Source organism: Colletotrichum scovillei, assembly GCF_011075155.1.
Source record: "Colletotrichum scovillei strain TJNH1 chromosome Unknown Contig00013, whole genome shotgun sequence".
Taxonomy (NCBI): domain Eukaryota; kingdom Fungi; phylum Ascomycota; class Sordariomycetes; order Glomerellales; family Glomerellaceae; genus Colletotrichum; species Colletotrichum scovillei.
Genome location: NW_023336271.1, coordinates 559,243 through 582,722, shown reverse-complemented (window position 1 = coordinate 582,722; position 23,480 = coordinate 559,243). Strand labels below are relative to the sequence as shown.

Sequence of the window (23,480 nt, the reverse complement as noted above, 5' to 3'; positions counted from 1 at the left end):
GTGATATGAAAGGGATAGTAGAGCCCCCTACCTTCAAGTAAAAGCCCTTGGATTGTCACACAATGCAGGGTTCATTGAAACGGATGGACATGTAACTTTGTAGACAATTAGTTCCATATGCACACTGTCTAGTGTGGCCGGCAAACCGATTGCAGTTGACACTTGAATGTTCTCTTACCACGTAATACAGAATCCGTCGCGTAACGAAGGTTCGTACCATAGAATCTGCAATGATACGTAACTGTCTTTGACGGAAATTGGAAGACCTTCCATTGAGCAGGACCATTACTCGTGTACTCCAAGGTCTCATCGACCAGATTAATACTTGACGAGTGTGTCCAACACGGAAAGTTACTGCAAGACTGCGGGTATTAAGCCTCCGACCTCCTTCTACAGCATTTCGGCTCATTGCAGTCGATCTTTCTGAGCTCTTGGTACGACTCAAAACCAACCCGCCAATCCTGCAAACTTGGACCCTGGGGCTGCCATGGCACTGCTGACGACATGGGTGAACAGCCACCTTGGATTCACACTCAATACTGTTGGAACCTTTATGCCCGCAGCCTTCATTATCAAAGAAGCTATTCCCGAGAAACCTATCGCGGAAACTTGGGTGACCGTGGTGACGGGAGCAGGAGGCGATCTCAAGGATGCTGGCGGTGTCTTTCCTGATGTTGCCATTTGGGACGATAATGGCAACAGAATAGGACGATACCGCACCAAGCTAGGCGACAAGGTAGCACAGAGCAGCGAGCGAACCGTCAAGATACCGAACGATGAGAACAACGGGCAGATATCTGATCCCCAATATGTCATGTTGAGTCACGATACCGACGCAACATGCATTGCAATGGTCCAAGTTTCCAACGGCCGACTCAGTGGGACGGTCTACGGAGATACTGGATACAAATGCGGTCAAGCATGGTACTACAGCCAACGGAAGTTCAAGGGTGGTAACCTCATGACCAAGTGTGTATGGTTGGACTCAGATCACTCCCATCCCAACTTCAACGCCAGGGCTATGAGTTTTCACCTCAGAGACATGCTGCCTTCGCCTGATAAGTTGAAATTGTACAATAGCGAGTTGTCATACCTGTGTAAAAGCACACCTCGGTACTCTTTCTGGAAGCATCTCATACCAGACGGCGTTGTACCATTCTTCTACCCAGTTCTGAAGTACAACAAGGATTCCATCAACCCGAAACTTGAAGGTACAAATGAAAATCCCATCGAAGCCCTAGATCGCTTCAAGTACAATAAGGACGTATACGTGCAACAGGGCGAATCGGAAAAGCAGTATCGAAAAAGGAGGAGAACTCACTCCACGCGCCTGAGTAAGAGACAAGGTTCAAACATGGATCCTGATCACCTAATCTTGACCGAGATACCGGGTCAGACGGCTCGGGAGATCTGCGAACACCCCAACTCAGTCGGGTATGACATCGTCTCGTTTGTCGACAGGAAATACTGCAATCTCACGAAGAGGAAACTCTACGATTTTTGTGCCGGTAGCATCACGACCAATTGTTTCGACGTCAACAGTACGACTATTGTTGGAACTCAAGGTCTCATAGGGAGGAGTAGAAACTCCACAAAGGGGCAAATCGCAAAGGTTTACAAAACGCGGGCTCATTGGAAATGAATGTGCGTACATGTTTGGGCTTTTAGGCGCATTGTGATATGGGAGGATACGCGATAACCAGCCGATATCTTATTGACTGACTACACCAGCGAGGTCTCCTTTTCTAGTTTGATGTTACTATCTATACCCACTTCAACATAGTTTGAGCCATAAAGACATCATATCACATACGCTTACCACTTGTCCCATGTCACTGGATGTCTGAATCAGGTAAGCAGACATGGAGGTTCAAGATCGCGCCCACTCGTATGCATGGAATAGGGGTACACTCCGGCGACGGCTTGAGACTCGGAGCGAATAGACACGCTCGTCCGTCTGCTGTCCTTCCGTTCCTACCTTCCTCTTCCGGCAATCAGGCCGGCACGGAGGCCGAGACTCCCACCGCTCTCCCCACCTCTCGGCTCTCGGGCCTCGCCTTTGTGGACGAGTTCCTCAAAGGATTGTACGTGACAAGCAGCATTGGTACCTGTTCGATATCAATGGCCCGCGATCATTGCTAAATAGTCATTTAAACGAGGAAAGAGGAAAAGCACGGCAGCGAGTGTCTAACGAGATCGAACTAGAAATCACGAGTTTGCGGGCGGTGCAGTCATTTGGCCTCTCTAAAACGCATTGTATCGTCCGATCGCGAGCGAGTTGACGAGCTTCATCGCAAGTAAATGAGCCAATTTTGGTGGTTGGATATTCTCTATATGCTGACTGTCATGAACGTCGCAACTCCCGCATGGTCTAAAACAAAGCAATCGGATTCGTTGAGTTGGCAGTCCGCTGCTGCGCCACGTCCCAATGTTCCATAACGCAAGTCCCGTTGAATCTGAAAACGTCCACCACGGCAAACGGCTGCCCTCCACCCACGAGATCCATGCGGTAGTGAATAAATGCGATGTTGTCCTGGAAGTTCTTGTTCATGATGGTGTAGTTGACCGTGTTCGGAGAGATGAAAGGCTCGAGGACGGCAAGAGAGTTCGCGCGACCGGAGAGAGCGCCAGGGTTGTGCTGGATGTAGTCTTCGGCGACGTGGTTGAGGAGGGCCTTGGTTGCGTTTCGTTCTTCGTAGAAGGCTTGCATGAATTCTCCGAGAATGACCTTTTGCTGCTCTGGTGTTGCCGGACGAGGAGGGCAGTACGGCGCGGAGCCTTGACGCGGCGCGAGGGCGCTTGTTGTCCAGGCGAGGGCGCTGACGCCGAGAGCGAGTAATGAAGATGTACGCATTGTGCTGTGGTTTTGTGTGTTGCGATCTTTTGACGTGTTTTGTTTTCCCGTGTGGTAGATGTGTACAGCGATGTTCTCGAGGGTGTCGATCGGAATGATCTTATACACGAGGCGGAGTGCAGAGGAAAGAAATGCCGATAATCAGATAGATTAAATGGCTCTTGGTAGGAGAAATAGCAGGTTGCAACACTGATAGGAGTTCATCCAAACTGCGCCATGTGCCTCAATGCTAAGAAACTCTAATACTATAGACCCTTGTTGATCCCTGCTCAATACCATTGGCAATGACCAGAACTGGGAAGTCGCAGTCGGATTAGGGAATGACCAATGGTTTAGTGAGCGTTTTACTCATAATGTCCTACTTGTAAAGCCGACGGGATTACTTGGATTTCGAATACTCAGTGTCCTTCTGGTGCTGCCTCGAAGGGAACGATAATCTTGAAAGGACAGTGATCTCTCAATCGCCCAGAACTCAGAATTGTGTTGCAATAGTGTCCGATCCTATACTTCAGTCCTGCAAGATTGACTATTCGAACGATCTGAAGTGCAACAGACGGAGCATCAGCTCGATTCTGGAAGCATTGAAGAATGGGGTCCCCTGGTGACGATCCTCAGCCCATCGGCACAGTGCCGAGCAAGGCCCGCGGTAGCGCATGGTTTCTAGGTTTCGGGAGTGGATACCGAAGCAGATGTTCCTGGACTAAGTCATCTATATCTTTCTTGACACCTGTTGACTAATCTGAGGTGATGACAAAAAGTGCGGGAAACTGGCATCAAATTGATTCCGATAGGCGGTGCTCGCACCTATATCGAGACCGTAGAGAAATCATACCTCACTAAAGGTACCCAGTAAAGAAAGCTGCATGCATATGACACTAAGGCGACCCAAGTTCTAACGTGGGCTATCTGCAACATGCATGAAGACCACACCACCAACATCGCCGTGTATTCACATTGTCAGAATAAGACTCAGCAAAATCCAAAAGGGCGTCCCGAAAGCCACTCACGCGGGGTTGTGACTCGAAGTATGTCGACTGGCTCCGCGACGGCCACTTTTGAAACACAGGCAAGGAGCAATGCAACAAAGGCGCTTCGGACGCCGGAAGCGCCTAAGACGAACAACAGACCAGAAGACTTGACCGCAGCGGTGCCACGAGAACAAGGGGACTGGCTGTAACCATCGCCGCGGTGGACATATCAGCCTTTCGACTCTTCCATTGCGACTGTGAACCAGCTTCGGGTCATTAAAGTCTCCACTCTGGTTCTCGAGTCAGCATCGGCGTTTGCAACGTGACCGAGGCCTGAGCACGCCGCCGCCGACGGCATGTTGAAAGGCCGCAGCCAGTCGCTCAATTGCTCTTCTCAGGAGCTTCCGTCTTGTGAACGTGGAGTGACATATTGCTAAATAAGGTACTAAGCAAAGAGCATATCAAATCATGTCTTTGGCTGATGAAGACATTCTCTGACTGGCTGACGGCGCATGGATGGGAGAAAAGCCAGTTCTGGACGCCTTCGGCGTCTTTCCTCTGAAAGATTCATAAAACATAGTAGCCAATCAAAGCTCAGTGCCACTGACTTGTCGGCATTGAATGGTTGTAGAAACACTCACCATTGTCTTGTAAGTTGCCAGAGAGCTTGTCGAGCAAGTTAGAGAGGTTCTCTAGTTGATTATCCCGAAAGAAATAAAGGGCTCGGCATTACTGCATTGTCAATCAATCCGATCTAGCGTTTACTTGAGGCGCAACGTTGTGCTGAGGCCCAAGGAGGAATGATGCCGAACCTGGAGAGAAGTAGGAAACCTGGATCTGACCCCCGCAAGCACCAGAAGACGTCATGCCCCGAATGTTTTCTAGATTCAATTACTGTTTCTAGATTGATGGACGATTCCAGATTTTCGTGTAAACAAAGGATGTTGTTCGTGTGTGCTGGCAAGGATTTATTCCAAGGCTGATGTGCGACGATTTCGTCATCTGGTCTCGATGTTGGTGAAGCTGAATGCATTGTGTAAGTGAGAACGAATAGATCAATTTTGTACGACAATGCTGTCTGCCCCTCCCTCTGGAAGTGGAAGCGCATGATTGGGTTTAGGCTGGCTAGGTTTCCTTGCAATATTGCTCTCGAATCAGATGCGATCAGTCTCACAGCATCTATGAGGTAGGACAAAAGGGATGAAATATGACCGTTTTCCTGTAAGGGGTAACACGCGGGCGACTACACCTGCCTGCTCTTAGCATTCCAGAAAGCAGTGCTCCCGGAAAAACTCGACAAAGAGCAATGATTTTGTTGCTTCGCTTATCTGAAATTCTTCGAAGGGCTATCCGGCCCCGAATTCAGCAGGGTCCGAGCGGCCTGATTTAGCTTCCGCTTGGGGCTGAACTATTGATGTGACGGCGGTGGGATCTACGACAGCGACAACTAAGCTAACCATGTATGTTCATTGAGAAAAACGCGATAAGTCACCAACAACGCGTCTGTTCTAATCATGAAAGGGGTGAGCCACAACCCTTGGGCGATGCTCTGGAACGCAGCGCTGGCATACAAGGGATGAACACTCCCTCGAAGGAAAACTCTCAAAACCTCACCCAAAGCCTTTTCTCTTTCCCCATGGGGATCCTTTCTAGAGGCCGCTTGAATCGCAGGTCTACCCACAATAACCACATCATGGGCATCGTCGGAAGGTACCCGAAACGGCGCTTCGGCCGCTTCACCAATGCGGCTGCAGTAAGCGTCTTTTTCCTATTCTTGTGGGTGTTCCGTGAGCAGCTGGGCCTCGATCGCGTGGGCATGGATTCGAGCATGGTGCCGTGGATTCCGCGACTAGCCCACCAGGACATCTTTGACTTTGAGCCGGTCAATTCGGATGTCATCCGGGGGGTTTGCGACAGGACAGAGTGGGATGCAGGGAAGGCGATGCAAGTTGTGTTCACATGCGACAACAACGTCGGCGGGATCGGAAACATCCGTAACTCGATCTTGAACTGTGTACGATATACGATGCTGGCTGGAGGCTCATTGGTCATGCCGCGCATCTTCAAGCGCAACGACTCGGACATCTCTCACATCCGGACGGGACGGCGGCAGGAGATGGAGTACCTCTTCGACAGGCAACACTTCATCGACTCGCTGCATCTCTCGTGCCCACAGCTGCGCCTCTACAACGACACCGACGAGGTCTACGAATCTCTTGGACCAGCGCGAACATGGTCTCTCGGCCTCTTCCCAGAATCCCTCGTCGATGAGGAGCACATCGCCAGCACGGGCATCGAGCGCCCGCAAAAGTGGCGGTCGCAACTATACCGGTGGCTCGAAGACATCAACAACACCACTGACGCCGCGCCGACAGGGCGCCTCACAGAGGGCCCGATGATGGTGGACCTCGGCCGGTCGTACCTCACCTACCCGATCCATAGCGATGGCGAGGTCTTCGCAAACACCTTTGGTACCATCCTCGAGTTCCGCGCGGATGTTCGGCAGCTCGCGAGCGCCACGATCCTCAGCATCAACAAGCATTTCTTCGGCGCGCACCTGCGCACTGAGAAGGACGCTCTAGACAACTGGAATCCGGCGGACCCGACGTGGGAGTGGTCCGAGTACAGCAAGCAGACGAACGCATTCTTTGACCAGGCGAGTCGAGCGGGTCTGTCAGTCATGTACGTCGCGTCCGGGAATGAGACACAGGTGGCGATGCTCGAGGAAGACGCCGTGCCGCGTGGGGTACGGGTCGTGACGAAGCAGGACCTGCTGACGGGGAAGAACCGCAAGAGGCTAGATGCGTTGACGTGGGATCAGAAAGGAATGATTGACTTTCTGGTCATGTTGGGAGCGGCGCAGTTTGGAGGCGTGGGACACTCGAGTTTTGCATGGAACGTCGCACTGAAGAGGCATCTCTTTTCCAAGGAGATTCCTAAGGAGAAGGACTCGTTCTTGAAGGGGCCGCAGATGCTCAGTGACGATATGAGTCAGATTTATGGCGTGCCGGGGAAATATCCCGAGTATGCGTCTTGTTTGTGGCCATGATATTTTTGCAGGTAAGGTGTTAGTCGAAAGAAAAAGACCGTTTACTGTTCACCCTTGAATGAAGCTGTATTCTCACATTACCTAAGCGCCAGCATGTCCACAAACAGGAGGCCAGGGGGAGACATTTTGATCATCATCCTGGAGGCTTACTAAGCTGCAGGATGCGCGGGGTTTCTTGATTGAACAAGCACTCTCTCCCGATCACTCTTTCACACCACCCATCACCCGAATGCCAAGACGAATGCCAAGATGGAGGCTATTCCGGACCCCAGAGATCTTCCATCGGACCCACGCCTTCCGGGCCAACAGCCTCGATATTCCCGTGACAACATCATCACCTCTCTTGCGACTTTCTACCAAAGTCTGCCGCACATCGACCCCTCCCTAGTTCGTCGCGCGCCGTCGGGGGGTTGGCCAGAAATTACCCCTGAGTCGCTCGCGGCCTCGGGAATGAGACATTTGAACGAGCGAGTGGTAGACTTAATCAAGCATCTACCCTACATTGATGGCAACCCCCTTTGGATCACTCCGGAAACTTTCCCCATCAACTACCTTACCGCCGTGTCTTTGATACCAGCCGTTGGAGTGTTCAAGCCCAAATGGCTGCATGCTCTGTCCCATGACCTTCAGTCATTTGAAGGCTTTCCAGCTTGGGTGATCCCCCTCACTATGAGTGTCAACAGGGACGGCGACATATGGATACTGGACACGATGGATGGCACAGTGACCAAGTACATCATTACGGGCGCTGTTTACCCCGAACCAGCAGGGAGATATGAAAAGGGCGACCCTAGGATGTGGAGAGAGACACTGTGCGATGATATCACTCTTCCACTGGAAGCGTGGCTAGAAGAAATCATCGACAAGTACAAGACATTTCAGTACTTTGGCCTTCCCCGTCATGACCACCCAGGTGTCCTGTCGCAAGGCCTTTGGGCCGAAGAAACAGAAGTAAGCTGCCGCGCACCTAGTTTCGATGAACCCGACTAACCTTTCTCCGAGGCACTCCAAGAGATTGTGATACAAAACGGGTGGCCAGAAGACTACAATGGCGAGGAGGGCCGCAGGAAACTAGCGGAATGGTTGAAGAAGGCAGTAATCTAGTGTAAGGATCAATCAAGCGGCATAGGCACGTCACGAGCAGAGGTATGAACAGCAGAGTTTGTGAAGTTGTATTAGAATCTACAGTCAAGATCTAAACATATCAGATACCAGTATACATAGGAATATCAGAGTCAAACGACCGTCCAGGTTGGCTCGGAGGAACGGCTTGGACGACGCTGTGTTCATGGACAGGCGTTGCCTCAGGTGCCGGCGCTTCCGCGGGCGAGTTGGCCGCCCTCTCGGCCTTGTCCCTGAACGTTCTAGCGACATCCTTCAGCTTCTCAATCTCTCGTGAGCAACTACTATCTGTGCACTCATCGAAGCCAAGGTGATCGCGCAGCTCCTCTGGAGTCGCCACCCTGGTAGAGTTAACGCCCTCCACCACTAAGCCTGCTGGCTCAACCCAACGCTTCTGTGCCGGACCATTCGGCCAGGTAGCTCTCAGAGCTGCCTCTGCGGCGTGCGTATCAAAATATTCATCCTCGTTGAGGAGAGCGTAGCCGGGGTGCTTCACTCCGTTGATCGTCGGCACACAGATATTGTCCGCGACACCATAATCGTCAGAGTCATCAGGGAGACCATCAAAGTCGAGCTCCCAAACGAGACGTGAAAGTGCCACCTTTGTCAAATGCCACTCGATGGGCACTCGGGCATCTGGGTTGATGACGGTGGTGGTCGAATGCATATCACTGGCCACAGGCGGCTGACGGCACTTGTCGAAGATCTTTCCGGCTTCTCGGTTGTCGACCAGGTCGAGATAGCGAACCATCTGTCCATCTACCGAGGGTGGCTTTGCACTGAGCAATCTCCGTACCTCTGTATCACTATCCTTGATCATGGAGGTGAGCAAGCTGTACCCATCGTTCACAGGTGCCATGACAGCTGGCGGGTATTCGTCTGGGGAGCATCCGTTAGGCGCAGCGATGACGGGATCCCAGAGGGCTGTCGATCGCTGTTGGTTGAAGACTCCCGTGATGGGGCGTTTCTTGTCGTCGATCTTGCGGTAAGGGCAGGTAATGGTCTTGTACTGAGGGTAGTTGTCCACAATGGACTTGTAATTCTTGCAAGCCTCCGGATAGACGCCCCCATTGCCATTGCAAGGAATCTTGTAGCCGTTGCCTGCAAGCTTGCTGGTTGAGACTACGATTTCACTGGTTCGATGGGATGTCATATAGCGCTTTTGTCTCTTGCAGGGTCTCCCATCATCCGCACGCTTAGCGTTTGAAGGACACGAAGAGGTCTTTGCCGGTGACTGCGGAATATTAGCATTTGGCTGCATGTGGAAACTTGACGAAAGATGGTGAAAGAAACATACATGAGTAGACTTAGGCGGCCGTGACACTGTCTTGGATGGCTTGTTGAACGAAACGGAGTGTTCCTTGCCGAAAACCTTGAATACCGCTTTGCCTTCTTTCTCAATGCCGTCGGTACAAAGTTGAATCAGGGCTGGTGTCGCGGCGATCTCGGCGATATCCAGAATTTCGCCTAGAATCATCCACGTTAGAATGTAAAATGCAGGGGCGAAGTGAAAGAGGCATGGAAGTCGCGGAACATACCAATAATCGGGATCGCAGCCTCAATCAACTCCAAGGGTGCTAAGAGAGCAGGAATAGCGAGTCGACAGAAAGCCTTGGCCGCAATGTCGAGAGCTGCTTGCTCAGCCGCCTCTTCGGCCAACTCCTCGGCCTTTTCTTTGGCTTCCTCCTCTAGCTCTTCTTTCGTCGGAGCTGATTCGAAGCCCTTGCAGCAGTAACTCTGAATACCACCAGTGCACGTCTGGTCGCCATTCTTGCTGTGGTTGTTCGTATCCTGGAGGACCTCGGTCTCTTCATCATCACAGCCACCCATGCATGACAGACCTAGACCGCGGTAGCCGCGCCACTTGCAAGTGCCCATGGTAGTGCCATCATCGCAGCAGAGCGTGCGATACTTGTTCTTGTCGCAGCGATCACTGGTTGAGAGCATGCCGGGCTGCCCATTCATCTGGGTGACCGGGTTAGTGCCCTTCTTGCAGCTCGCTCCGCAATCTGTCGTGTAACATGAAACTCCGGCGGCAAGTCCTTGAGCCATTTCCTGGGCGTCTTCTTGCTGACCAGTGGTGACACCAGAAGCGGGAGCCAATCCATTGTCTTCTCCCTGGTCTCTTTGATCCATGGCCCAGACCTAAGTCACTGAATTAGCTTGTCAATTACTCTAGGTAGAACAGTAGTATTGCTCACCATTGTGCCTCCCAAGCAGCGGGAGTTGGCAAACTTGCGCTTCTGTTCAAAAGTGTCGTCGTCGTCGTACGAGACCCACTGATTGTCATCCCAGGTAATCCATTTCACCATGGCGTCCTTGTCCCACACGGGTTTTACGCCGTTGTAGTCAATGACTCCGTTGATCTCTTGCAGGGTCAAGATGCCCGATGCGTTGGAACACTGTCCTGCCAAGGCACCACCAGAGAATTGGCACACGCCATTGGGCTTGTTGCAAGATGGGTCAGAAAGCGTGAAGCTGCGTCCGTACCATCCGAGGCCCAGAATGACCTTGGCAGGCTTTACGCCAGCTCTCCATAGGAGGTCGAGACCCATGTCAATCTCAGTAACATTAGTATGAGGCGCAAGGTAAGGCCCAACGAACTTAGACGCAGCGTCCCAAGTTCCGTGCACTTCCAAGTTATGTTAGTCCAAGATTGAGTAATGTCGTGTTGGAGATTGAGTGAGACTCACAGTCATAAGCCATGAAGTTGAACCAATCGACATCTGCTGCAATAGATGCAAGATCAAAGTGCTGAAGATACCAGTATGACGTCGGCAGCGTCATTGAAATCCCGTAGCGTGAGCCTGGCAGAGGTCAGTCGAGCCGAAATGTCATTAAACTAGATAGGAATCTCACCAAAAGCAGCCCTGAGCTCTTTCGTAAGAAGAGCGTAGTTCTTCTTGTCTGCTGTGACGCCGCCTCTATCGTCGGCTTGAGGGTACTCCCAGTCAAGATCAACACCGTCGAAACCATACTACAAGTTCATAGATGTCAGTCTTAGGAAACATTCCCTTCAATGACGCTATTCAGACTGGACTGTTGATGGTATCTTACGTGCTCCATGAAGTCAATCAGGCCAGAGATGAACCTCTGCCTGTTACCAGATGTGCTCGTCATGTCGCTGAAGGCTGTCCTGGTAGCTCCGGGGTCGGTGAATGACCAGCCACCAACAGAGATCCAGGCCTCTAACCCGGCGTTGTTCTTCTTCAGTGCTGTGAATCGGCTGTAAAGCTTGCCAGTCTCGGTGTCCATGGGAGCAATCTGGAAAGTCCGTGGGTCAAAGAATGCAAATGCAAAGTTGATGTGAGAGAATCCGTTGAGGTTGAGGTCCTCCGGTGAAACTGCTTGGCAACTGCGAGTGTTGGACCATCCCTCATAGTAACCAATTGTGCGTTTGGAGACAGAATTGCCTGAACAAGATGGTCTTGTGACATTTCCACAGCCGCCGAAATCTTTTTGGCAGCCTTTACCACAGAAATCACTTGTAGAACCACAGAATCTGATGCATATTGATCAGCGAATGCATGGTTGATATGGAAAGGTAGAGGTTCATCAACTCTATCACTTACCCGAACTCAGAACAGCAGACACTCAAGGGGCATTCCTGAGAGCCTTCTTTGCCGTACTGTCCACATTGAGCTTTGGCATCACAATTTGATGTGCAATTGCCCTTGCCACACTCTGTTGGAGAGTAGCCGCAAAGCCCATTGGAACCACAGCACGCGGCATTCTCACATGGAGTGTCTGCATTGCATGTGCCAGTCGGAAGGGCTCGTCCAGTAAGAAGGTGGTCAAGAGAAGGAATTGAATAAGGAGTGATAGGCGCAACGTGGTTGTTAGAGTCTAAAGGAACGGCTGAAATGAGGAAAGGAATGGCTGCCATGAAGGCGTAAAGTAGAGTGAGTGGAAACATCCCCGCGGCCTTGGACGACACTTTGGAGTCTGGAATGATGCGTGACTCTGAAGCGAACCAGTTTCCAGAGCAGGACGGCAGCTCCCAAGACACAAATATTGCAATCGTGTTAACCCAAACTCAGCTCTTGATAATCGAGAACCGGCGTGTTGTTCATCAACAGGCAACAACAGCGTGCTCGCTTGCTGGCTCCTGATCCACCCCGGGCTGCAGGGGTCATAGTCGCATTTCGACGCGGACCATTTGATGCACAGTGAGATTAAGCTGATGCTATGGGTACATGAAGCGCCGAATACCGCCCATTTCAGATAGAATTACGGATGCAGATTGCTAAAACCTCACCCATGAACACCCTCAACATGTTGATCCAGGCTCTGATGATCAGACTGTCTCGGCGGCTTCGACCGGCTTGGCAGGATTTCCTCGTCAGCCTGACTTGAGATGGAATCAAATGACCCTCTTTTGACTGAATTATCATCTCACCTGCTTCCGAAGCCATCCCAAATTCAAGACCAACGGCCGCAGGGAGTAAGCAGGTTGGTTGCATGGAGCTGGCGATGTGACCCTTCAAGCCCTGTTGGGCGGAGAATGTCATCTAACCCCCGGCCCCTGTCACAAAAAAGCTTACCTGGACTTGGCTACTCTTGGCCGGTCTTGGCTTCCCTCGGCACGAAAGTGCCGCTGACATGAACCACTTTTTGAGTCCAGATGACTGCTGTGCCGTAGGCTACTGAACGGCATCGGGCCGCTGTGCTTACTTGGAGGCAAGAAAGATTGAGACAACTCCTTTTCCTTGCAGTTTGGACTAGCAGGCAAACCTATCAAAACGCGTCGCAGCTCGCTCAAAGGAAAAAAGATGCGATTGCCGACTCAGTTGCGGGACATCCGACTCCGGCAAGGATTTCAACCCTGCAGAATGAGCTCCCGTCGCGTGCAGTTCTTCAATCTCCTCGGCTTCAATATCACACGGCCAGGGTAGAGCGTTCCTTGCAGGCCCCATACTTAGAAGCTGCAGCCTGCGGCCTAATGCAACTTCCCTTAGCACTTTGGTACCACTGCTGTCAGACCAATTTCCGGCCTACTAGTGCCAAATCTGATGCTGACAACATCAATGAGAGACTCGAACCAGCTGATCATCTGTCGATGTCTTTCTCTTCCAGTCAATTGTGAATGAGTCCGAGATCCATATACCGAAGGCTTCGCACATGAGATGAGCCGCAGCACCAATTTCGTGTCCGTCCATTCCTTACCAGCACAAAGCCCGCCGCTCTAGCCAATTTACTTCATCATGGAGAGTCACTCATTGTGGCTTCTGTTCGTTGCACTTAGTTTTCTGCAAACATGTCACTCTTTCAACCTTTACCCAGCTATCAACGGCGATAAGCTCGCCAAGTCACTGAACGTCACATCAGACTGCATTGCAGCACTGTGAGTGTCTTTAACCTGTTACCTCTTATACTATGCCTGGGCTAATGATTGAGATAGAAACCAAACTATTCCAGAATGTGATCAGACGTTACTGCAGATGACGATGAACGTAGAGAACTACTGGTGGACCGATGACAACCTCACGGCTGTCTGCGACTCAGGCTGTGCTGAAGCCGTTGGATCGTGGAACTATAATGTCTCTGATCCTTGCTTCGAGCAGTCTTTCACTGCATATGGGAAGCTTGTACCCATATGGACGGTCACTGAGCGAGTTGTGGACAATCTCATCTTTGCATGTTTGCCGTCTCGGTTAGTCTCGTTGCCTGAAGCCATCTCTGTGAAATCATACTAATTGCCTAAAGATCCGATAACTACACATACTGTCTCACAGAGTCGCAGGAGTGGGTCGGAGCTGATGTGTTGCGGGTCGACTGTGATGCCAATCCCTCAGATCCCACTTGCGGCGGCAACTCCACGGACATCCCCGAGGCGAACGTTCGCCTAGCCAACCTGTACGAAGACGATATTGTGAGTCGGACTTCTGTGATGTCAACGTAGGACTCACTGACATGACATCAAGTTATGCAATGACTGTTTTATAAATCAGCTTTACACTCGCATCTCGTCCATCTTCGTCCCGGATACCGACTACTCAGAATATCTCGCAGATCAGATTTTTGACATCTCAGACGTTTGCAACAAAACTATTCCCGACTTCACTGTTGCACTGCCTTGGGATTATCAGACTGCATCGACACTGTCTTCCGTAAACGTGGGATCTTCGACGACTGCCGTGGCCACTGCCACCTCCACGGCCGCTGCCACGACCACATGCGTCGGTCAGACTCTTGGCTCTGCCGCTGCATCAAAAAGAGATAATGCTTTGGACTGGATAAAAAGATCTGCGCCTGGATTAGAGCCTAGGCAGGCATCGTCATGCGATGACTTGTCGTCTCAGTATGGCGTAAGCACTGGCGCACTTCAGTGGTTCACCAACAGTGAAACCTGCGCTGTCTCTGGCTCAGTGTGTCTTCCTCAGCGGTGCACATTACAGAAAGTTGGAAGCAACGAGACGTGGTGAGTATCACGAACCAATTTCTGCCAGCTGCTTTAAGTGCTAATGAACGTCCTCAAAGTGCGAGTATCGCGGCATCCATCGGCGGTGACACTACTATCGTGCAGTTTAAGAAGTGGAATACCTACGTCCTTGGACTTTGTGACAGTCTTACAGAGGGCCAGTGGGTATGCGTAAGGTAAGGAGGACTTTGATCTATTTTATGATAAATGTGAAGTTGACTGACCAATACTCCTGGATAGTTCCCCTGGCGTCAACGCTACATACACATTGCCTGCACCACCATTAGGCACAGAAGCCAATGCCGGAAATCAACAACGAGGAGGCGCCGGCGGCATAGTATCGGCTACGACGACCGCAACAGACATTGTGAACCCTGTGTCGGGAGGAACAGCCCCTAGCCCAACCCAAGACGGGCTTGTCACCAACGTAAGACGAACCATTGATAATAAATCAACATGAAGATGCGAGACTAACTCTGAGATTTCCAGTGCAATAACTACGCAAGTGCTACTGCTGGAGACGGATGCGAGGCGTTTGCCACGCGCAACTCGATTGCGCCAACACAGCTCTATGCATGGAACCCAGTTCTTGGCACTGCTGGCTCCGAATGCTCAACCGCTCTCTGGGCTAGCGAGTATTACTGCATCGGCACGTGGAAGCCAACCCAGACTTCTGCCGCAACTGCACCAGGTCCAACCCAGACGGGAATCACGTCTAGCTGCAATAAGTACGCAGAGGCAATCTCTGGTGACGTCTGTACCGTCTTTGCTTCTCGCAACAACATCACAACCGCTCAGCTCTACGCTTGGAACAGCGTACTTGGAGCAAATGGAGAGAACTGCGCTGGTTCCATGTGGGCGGACGAGTACTACTGTGTTGGTGTCTCCGGATCATCATCCGCAGCAACAACCACGGCTGCAGTCTCGACTACTGCTACTCAAGTCACAGCCCCTGGCCCGACCCAAACTGGCATCGTCTCGAGCTGCTCCAAGTTTGCCAAGGCTCCGTCCGGAGTAGTATGCGGCGACTTTGCGAGCAGCAACAGCATTTCAACCGATCAGTTTTATGCATGGAACACAGTCCTCGGTGCCAATGGGGAGAACTGCGCGTCTTCCATGTGGGCCAACGAGTACTACTGCGTCGGCATCACCGTGGCTGCCCCTGGCCCGACGCAAGATGGCATCAACTCTAACTGTGCTCGATACGCCGAAGCGCCTTCAGGTGCGACCTGCACCACGTTCTCGAGCGCCAATGGAGTCACTCTGGCTCAGTTGTATGCTTGGAATCCGGTCTTGGGGGCAAATGGGGAGAATTGCGCCACAAAGATGTGGGCGCAGGAGTATTACTGTATCAGTATCACTAAGTAGAATGGCCTCCACTTTGTTGGAAGAAGATCAATACCTCAAGTTCAATGACTGCTATAAGTTTTGATAAATACACCCAAGAGCGAAGCATATTTGGCCCAAAATCTGACTTACGCAGCGGCCTTAGGAGGAACATGCGGCGTCCTCTAGCGCCAGGGCGAGCCATAGGGTAGAAGCAAGTGATGTTGAACATATCTGCCATTCCAACCCTTCTTTCGTTGAGTTCTTCCATTCCCATTTGCCATCTGAATAAGTAAAATCAAAAAGCGGGTAAGGGCTTCATGAAACCTACTCCTGTCGCCACAACCAGCAGCGACCCGTCTAGGTCGGCGGCTAAGGTCAAACTTGGATGAGTGGTGGAGTGATTTATAGTCGATAATTGATACGCAAATGAGTCTGATCAACGACAGGTCACAAGTTCGAGTTTGATTCCCAGATTGAGCACCAAGAAATGCAGCCTCCAAATAGGCACCGAGGGGTGCACTCCTCTTTCGTCTTTTTCGTACCCTTTGAAGGCCATTTCTTGTCATGAAATATTTGTGCCTCGCTTATATATCTATCCCATAATCATCTAATAGCATGGTCAACAATGTAAGAGGAAAGACATGGGACCAAAGTTGAATCAGTAGACGCCTATTTCTTTTATTGTGTTGCTTTAGGCTTTTGTTCAATTTGAGCACACCCATAAGGCTCTCTTGAGTCCGCAGCCGGATTCCCCACTCACATTTGTAGAAACACATGCCTAATATGCATGATGGGCCGATGGTCGTTTCTATACTTGGCAGCATGAGCACTGGTCTGAGTTGGGAACATAGGCGCCGTTGTTGGCGAGTTGGCTGGAAGACTCAAGCCAATAAACAACCATATCGATGTCAAAACTAAGCCCAAAAGTAGACCTGCATGATCGTAATTGCGAGAATAAGCATATGGCATGCATGAGAGCCTAACAGTCCAAGGTGTAGCGTGGTGAGCTGGATGGGACCAAGGACACACCCGCAGGTCCTTTCGCCACTTTTCGGTGCCTTGAACATGTGTTGGGACGGTCGCTGCGGGAGGCCGACCACCAACAAAGACATGCAGCCTGGCATCCAACCAGCTGTAACAGATATTTCTTGGCACCGTATATAAATACAGCCCAACCACCAGTCAACCCCCTTCTGCTACTTGCATCGAAAGATTCTCATCTTCCCCAAAGTGTATCACCATGGCCTACAAGAAGGAAGACCTTGAAAGGGTGTATTGCACCTGTAGAGCAATCTTTAGCGGTAACGATGCTCTCTTACGAAAGAAGAAGAAGGTCAAAGAGGCCCTGATCAAGAACACAACCACTGTTAAACCACTTTTCTTCAGTTTTGGCGAGGAAAAGACCATACTCATGTCGCAGCACCTGTTGGAATGCCGGGTATTTGAGTCCGATCTCAGAGCCAAAGTCATGTTTCCGAGCCTCTTCCAAAGCACCCCGCAGCAAGATGCTGATCGCGAGGCTTCGGAGGCCGATGCAGTGAGGTCAGTTGCAAACGCCTTAGACGAGATGAGTCAATCGGAAGGCGAGGATGATGACGATGAACTTGATCGAATTCCCGAATCATATCCTGAGGAAGCAGTTCCTACTCCCATAGCAGAAAAGGTCCCAGAAGACGCGCCTCCTGCCGACGCACCTCTTGCCGACGCACCTCTCGCCGACGAGCCTCTTGCCTTAGTCAAGGCTATAACGCCTCCCCAAGATCTCGCAGATATGTGCGATATCGACTCCGGTAAGTCATGTACAGTTCTCCAGTTATACAAGACCACTGACAAGGCATAAGGGGTCACTCTGACAAGTCCACCGCCGCACCCTGGGCTACCTTCTTTGTATCCCGCCTGTCTCCCTTACAAGACTCAACATGACATCCTCACCACCACTCAGAGAGTTCTGGAGGAATGCTGCTTTGATTTTGCGACCAAATGGATACCACACGTTCTTCGATCACAAGGCTGGGACTGTCCGTCAGCGGTCGAGTTAACGAAGTGGACCAAAGTCTTCAACAGAGCTGGCCTAAACTTGCCTGCGCACGCAACCGCACCGGCAAACACCCCCATCAAGGATGTTCTCTTCCGCACACATCAGTTGAGGCACACTGCTGTGCACAGACTGCCCACGACTGCCCGCGAAGTCAGCCAACATTTGCGGACTGCACTGGTAGTGGCTGAGACTCTTCAAGACGTCTCCCGCGCTGCTCAGCTGGAGGACTTGATGTCCGAGGTCGATGAGAAAATAAAGGCCATGGTACTGACGAAGAATGTTCTGGAGAACCGCACTCTATTCAGCCTCGACGATATCCGCCGTCAACGCGAGGAACTTGATAGACAAGAGAAGCAAGTGATTGAAAACATGGTGAGAGAGGATCGTGATCACAAGGCGCTCATCGGCCGTCTGCTTGAAGCCGCCGTCGATGACATCTTTGAGAAGAAGGTGGTTAGGGCTCAGATACTGGAGGAAGCCGAAAATGATGCCGCAGATATCTACTACGAAGCCAGTGAGGACACTGTGGACGGGGCTCTCGAGGACTCCTACATGAGTGATGGAAATGAAACCCCTAGGGAGGACGGGATAGAGAGTCCTGGCTCTTATGACTGGGGCGAGGTACTTGGGTGTACGAGATCGGTCAAGTCTTGATGCCTAGGAGGTTTTCAATGTGGGCAAGGTAGGGACAAAATATCAATATATCATGACCCCACCCAGAAACGCGTGCGACATTCTCTCAAGTTGACGAAGATTTGACTGTGGTATTATGAGCACTCCCGCACTTTACCTCAAGGTTACGCATCGATGTTGCATGCCTGCGCCACCTCGGTATGGTTTTCGGGTTCAAAATGATAGAAACACTAAGGCACGGTCTCCGAAGATGTCGTTCGCGCCTTACGGTGGGTAGGTGCTGCTAGACCTTGCGCTCACCGAGACCGCCGGCCGGCCCGAAGGAAGAGTCTCGGAGTACCGACCTCGCACTAAGCCGAATCAAGAGTGATGCGGGGCTGGCCTGAACCAATCAAAAGAGTCAATCTTAAGATCCAAAGGTTAATGCCCGTGCTTCCTCAGATCGACTTTTTGGACCCCTCATTGACGTGGTGTTCTCCGTTTGCGGAATGCAAAAGATAAAGATAAAATCAAGATCGATAGTCAGATGGAACCAAAGATTCTCTGATACTGCAACTCTACGGTATGAAAGATACCCGGATGCCACAGCCGGTCGTAGTACATAAGCGGATGTCACGTGTGACGAACAGCAAGCAGCGGCCCCGCCGTCGCCACCTTCCCGACCCCCCGGGCTTTTCAAATTTTCGTCCGGGCCAGAAGGAAGAAAAAAAAAATTATGGCGAAGGGCGTGGGGCAATCACGCAAAAAGGCGCTTGCCATGCCGCTTTGTTAGCCGGTTCCTACTGCCTTACCTTAGTCGAGTGGTCCCTTCATCTAGCCGCCGCTCATTGTCACTGCCTTAACCTTTTTCTTTGACTGAACATACTTGCTGCGTTTCTGTTCCTAATACAATTCTGTCATTGGAATCCCCGGCCGACAACATGCCAAACATGAACGAGGAGCAGCCTCTGCTGGTTGAGGACCCCATCTGCGAGGAAGACATCTCGAAGCACTTGCTCGACTTTGATCCCAATGGCGACCCTGAGAACCCCAGGGAATGGCCCGCACCTTTCAAGTGGACTCTGGTCGCATTGCTTGCTCTCACCGCGTTCACCGTGTACGACAGCCATCAAACCTGATGTGTATTGCATCAAACATCTCGTGACTACATTTGTGCTGACATATGGCACAGCACTTTCACCTGCATCTCAGTCGTCCCTGTAGCCGCCCACATCATCCAAGACCTAGACCAGAATGAAGGCGCAAACTCGCCGGCGAGCGCCCTGCTCGTCACAATCTGGGAGCTCGGTGAAGCCGCCGGCCCTCTCCTCATCGCGCCCCTTTCCGAGATCTACGGACGCTACCCCGTCATGAACGCCGCCAACATCCTCTTCATCATCGCCACCGTCCTCGCCGCTATCAGCACGAGCACCCCGCTCCTCATCGGCGCCCGCTGCCTCACCGGTCTCGCGGTCGCTTCTAATGTGTTGAACCCGGCCATCATCGGCGACATGTTCGTTCCGGACAACCGCGGCTCGGCGATGAGCATAGTATCTCTCGCCCCGCTCATCGGCGGTGCGGTCGGCCCCATGATCAGCGGCGCCATTGCGCAGACCCTCGGCTGGAGACAAGTCCTCTGGATGAGTGCTGGTTTGGCGACCGTGTGTGAGATCTTATTCCTCACTTGCTTCCGAGAGACGTATAAGATGACCATTTTGAGACGACGTGCCGCGAAGCATGCGGAAGAGCACGGAGCACCGCTTCACCCTGCCGGAGTTGATGACCACAAGAGCCTAATCAAGCTATGGGAGTCGATCAAGCGGCCTTTCTATGTCTTGCTCAGGTCAAATGTTTTGATGGGATTGTCGTTCTTTGGGTGCATAACATTCGCCTACTTTTACGTCATGTCCATCAGCTTGCCCGTCATCCTTCATGACGTATATGGCTTCTCGCCTACCCTAACTGGTCTTTCGTTCATGTCCTTCAGTAAGTCCTACTCTGAACTTTTGCACGATACGTTCGCGTTCTAACAAACACAGGTATTGGTTCATTCATCAGTGTCATCGTCAGCAACTTCAGCCTGGATAGGATCTACGTGAAGCTTCGTGGTAACGACCCCGTCGGACGCCCCGAGTACCGCCTCCCGCTCGTCATCATCGGCGCATTCACCCTGCCCCTCTCCATCACCGCCTACGGCTGGATCGCGGAACTTCGCCTTCCTGTCGGCCTTCTTCTCCTATCGGTCGCGATGCTTGGCTTCACTCTTCTCATGGCCTCCCTTCCTCTCTCCGCTTACGTCGTCGACGCTACAGGCCTGTACTCTGCTTCCGCCATGACCGGTGTCATCGTCACGAGATGCCTGGCTGGCACTTTCCTCCCCCTTGCTAGCGGACCAATGGTGCAGTCTTTCGGTTATGGTTGGGGTTTCACTATGCTGGGTGCGTTCAGCATTTGCCTGGCGCCCATCCCGGTGGTTATCATGAGATACGGTCATGCTTGGCGCCAAAAGTCCGAATACACGAGAGATGCCTGAAGACGTCATGAGTTACGATACAACTATCATTAAAGCATATTGCCAGGAAGGAAAAGTGATTTACAACGCGTTGTTGCTTTATACAATTTGGGAGGGTTTTCTACTTAACTTAGATTCGGCGTTACCGAGAGGCATACTTCAATAGCTTTATGAATAGAATCAATTAATAGTCAATCATCATACAGAAGCATTGTCAGGCTTGTTTTTGTCTCCACTCCTTGAAGGCCTCAATGGCTTCTGCTACCGAATCCCGCCCCATTAACTCCATCCGATAATCCTCATCCATCAACCGCCACCCCGTCGGCGACAACTCATCCCTCAGCGGTGCGCCCGTCATCTCCGCATCGCGAGCCTCCTGCTCCGGCCCGTCGCGAACATGATACCATTTTCGATTCGATGTCGCACCTTGCACATTCACCGTCGTCCGGTCTTTCCGAAGCGTCTCATATAGCTTCAAGATCTCGGGAATCTGTGGGACCATGTTTTCTGCCCCCGAGGAGTTCTTCAAGAGGCCCAGAAGCTTCCCGATCACGGCGCCGTCTTCAACTGCCATGGCTGCGCCTTGGGCTTGGTAGGGAAGACTCGGGTGACACGAGTCGCCCAGAAGAGCGAAGCAGCCCTTGGTCCACGTCTTCAACTCGGGGTGCGTGCATAGCTTCCACTTTTGCACTCTCGGTATCAGCGAGATGAGCTTTGTCAATCTAAGAAGAAAATCAGTAACTACACGCGATGGGTAAAACCTCACCTGGCAGCTTGAAAAGCTGCCAGAGACTTACGTCTCATCCCACCCGCGATAACTTTCCCTCATCTCTTCGATATCACCCTGCACGCGCTTCTCGCCCAGTTCCATATTATCCGGCCTGATGAGCACGAGGTTGAACTCCCGCCCGCCTCTGACGGGGTAGAACACGGTATGCTTGTCGGGTCCCATCCACACCGTAGCCAGCTTCCGCGCGCAGAGATCGTCGACCCCGGGATCATTCAGAGCTTTGAGGTAGTCAAACGGAAACGTAGCGCGATACGCCAGATCCCCCGTCTCAACAGGCGGCGAAGCCGCTCCAAGAAGCTGATCACGACAAATAGACCAAAGCCCTATCATCAACCATCAGCAACAACAAGGACGACTCCCAACCAGCACATCGTACTCACCATCAGCACCAATAATCACATCTCCGCCAATATCATCCCCATCTTCAAGATACACCCTCTTTTCGTCAAAATCAATTCTCTCCACATCCATATCGAGACACAGATCCACGCCAATCTCCTTGCACGTCTGCCAAAGGATGTAGTGCAAATCAGCCCGGTGCACAACCATCCAGAGGTCACCGTACCGGGCCTGCGCGTCCTTGGCCGAGAGCGTGTGCAGGTGCGCGCCGTCGGCGTACCTGCGGTACTCCATCCCGTCGATGACGACCCCGCATTGCAGGAGTTTGTCGAGGTAGCCTAGTTGTCTTGCGATTCTTGTTCCGTTGGGCGGAAGCTGAAGACCTGCGCCGATCTAGGTAGAGGTTAGCTTAGATAAACGAGTGTATCACTGAAAGCGGGAATGGGAATCGTGAATGGCACTTCGGTGAGCTTACCGGGACCAGTCTATTCGCCCTCTCGAGAACCACTACCTCGAACCCCTCTCTTCTACACGCTATGGCGCAAGCGAGGCCGCCGAGACCTGCGCCGATGATGAGGACTCTCATATTTACATTTAGCCCAGGACGAAAAGGTCTGTATTGGATTGTACAGGTGTTAATCACCTCGGATCACTTTGGTGTTATCTACATTCACAATCTGTCATGTCCCGTCACGGCCGTAGCCCACCCCCGCTACTTAAGGGCCTCCGGCCTGATCCTGCATCATGCAGGAAACCCCGCGCCGGATCTCTGCCGCGCCCCACTACCGAACCGCTGAGTGCCATTCGCGCCGAACTCTGAGGGGCAAGTCACGCAGCGAGAACCAGTTTCCACAGAGTGACAATCTCTTAGACACGACCAAATCTTCGAAGGCTGGAGACTAATCACCGTAGACATCGCTTTCGGTGAAACTTGATTGGATAGAGGGTCCTCTTCACGGCCTCGCGGGTTCTTACTTGCGGCCCGAGTCTATTCACTCTAGCGCCCGACCTTGGGTAATTGTTTCGTTGTTCCCTAAATATGCTAAAAAAGGCAACCCAATTTCCCTCACGCTCTTGTCCTCCTGCGGCTCGAAACTTCATTTAGAACCTTTGAGCTTGATCTACCTTACTCGGAATAGCCGAATCTTCGCTTTCGGTGCGGGGTTTCCCGAAGATGCCCATCACGTGGGAATAAGGAAAGGATAGGAAATCCCTCCAGTAATCAATCAACACCTTATGCCATCATCCCATCATCGGCGTCCTCGATTACTCACTTGACCTAGGTAAACCACTCCGGATTTTCCTCTCTGCTTTCTCGGTGACCACTGGACTGGCATATCTCCGTGTCCGACATCTCCATGGGGACGTGGCAAAAACTCATCCGAACATGAACAGGCTCCAAGATCTCCAACCCCCGCGATATCCGCCGCGCCCTCCCCCCCAAAG

General features: G+C 51.8%; 9 protein-coding genes across 9 annotated transcripts; 6 read left to right on the top strand and 3 right to left on the bottom strand.

The window, feature by feature from the left end:
• Positions 1-487: 487 nt before the first annotated feature.
• HER10_EVM0010571 (uncharacterized protein) lies at positions 488-1,642 on the top strand (the record flags this gene model as incomplete). Its single annotated transcript, XM_035480027.1, has 1 exon — positions 488-1,642. The coding sequence occupies one exon, from the start codon at positions 488-490 to the stop codon at positions 1,640-1,642; it is 1,155 nt and encodes a 384-aa protein (XP_035325962.1).
• A 729-nt stretch (positions 1,643-2,371) lies between these two features.
• On the bottom strand, positions 2,372-2,854 carry HER10_EVM0001680 (uncharacterized protein; the record flags this gene model as incomplete). Its single annotated transcript, XM_035471420.1, has 1 exon — positions 2,372-2,854. One exon carries the CDS (start codon positions 2,852-2,854, stop codon positions 2,372-2,374), a length of 483 nt encoding a protein of 160 aa, XP_035325862.1.
• Positions 2,855-5,515: 2,661 nt separating this feature from the next.
• On the top strand, positions 5,516-6,871 carry HER10_EVM0000963 (uncharacterized protein; the record flags this gene model as incomplete). Its single annotated transcript, XM_035470727.1, has 1 exon — positions 5,516-6,871. One exon carries the CDS (start codon positions 5,516-5,518, stop codon positions 6,869-6,871), a length of 1,356 nt encoding a protein of 451 aa, XP_035325854.1.
• Positions 6,872-7,120: 249 nt separating this feature from the next.
• On the top strand, positions 7,121-7,975 carry HER10_EVM0004457 (uncharacterized protein; the record flags this gene model as incomplete). The annotated part of the gene is made up of 2 exons (XM_035474101.1): positions 7,121-7,822; positions 7,874-7,975. 2 exons carry the CDS (start codon positions 7,121-7,123, stop codon positions 7,973-7,975), a joined length of 804 nt encoding a protein of 267 aa, XP_035325892.1.
• Positions 7,976-8,075: 100 nt separating this feature from the next.
• HER10_EVM0002219 (putative glycosyl hydrolase family 18) lies at positions 8,076-11,909 on the bottom strand (the record flags this gene model as incomplete). The annotated part of the gene is made up of 7 exons (XM_035471940.1): positions 8,076-9,159; positions 9,654-9,926; positions 10,148-10,625; positions 10,687-10,800; positions 10,853-10,970; positions 11,051-11,495; positions 11,566-11,909. The coding sequence occupies 7 exons, from the start codon at positions 11,907-11,909 to the stop codon at positions 8,076-8,078; spliced, it is 2,856 nt and encodes a 951-aa protein (XP_035325865.1).
• Positions 11,910-13,197: 1,288 nt separating this feature from the next.
• On the top strand, positions 13,198-15,782 carry HER10_EVM0012638 (LysM domain-containing protein; the record flags this gene model as incomplete). Its single annotated transcript, XM_035482030.1, has 7 exons — positions 13,198-13,337; positions 13,395-13,646; positions 13,700-13,865; positions 13,945-14,414; positions 14,474-14,590; positions 14,655-14,841; positions 14,904-15,782. The coding sequence occupies 7 exons, from the start codon at positions 13,198-13,200 to the stop codon at positions 15,780-15,782; spliced, it is 2,211 nt and encodes a 736-aa protein (XP_035325989.1).
• Positions 15,783-16,983: 1,201 nt separating this feature from the next.
• On the top strand, positions 16,984-18,435 carry HER10_EVM0001473 (uncharacterized protein; the record flags this gene model as incomplete). Its single annotated transcript, XM_035471218.1, has 2 exons — positions 16,984-17,533; positions 17,585-18,435. 2 exons carry the CDS (start codon positions 16,984-16,986, stop codon positions 18,433-18,435), a joined length of 1,401 nt encoding a protein of 466 aa, XP_035325859.1.
• A 908-nt stretch (positions 18,436-19,343) lies between these two features.
• On the top strand, positions 19,344-20,926 carry HER10_EVM0013105 (major facilitator superfamily transporter; the record flags this gene model as incomplete). The annotated part of the gene is made up of 3 exons (XM_035482473.1): positions 19,344-19,510; positions 19,586-20,379; positions 20,433-20,926. The coding sequence occupies 3 exons, from the start codon at positions 19,344-19,346 to the stop codon at positions 20,924-20,926; spliced, it is 1,455 nt and encodes a 484-aa protein (XP_035325997.1).
• A 193-nt stretch (positions 20,927-21,119) lies between these two features.
• On the bottom strand, positions 21,120-22,620 carry HER10_EVM0008113 (uncharacterized protein; the record flags this gene model as incomplete). Its single annotated transcript, XM_035477647.1, has 5 exons — positions 21,120-21,493; positions 21,545-21,627; positions 21,703-22,018; positions 22,076-22,427; positions 22,510-22,620. 5 exons carry the CDS (start codon positions 22,618-22,620, stop codon positions 21,120-21,122), a joined length of 1,236 nt encoding a protein of 411 aa, XP_035325934.1.
• Positions 22,621-23,480: the final 860 nt, after the last annotated feature.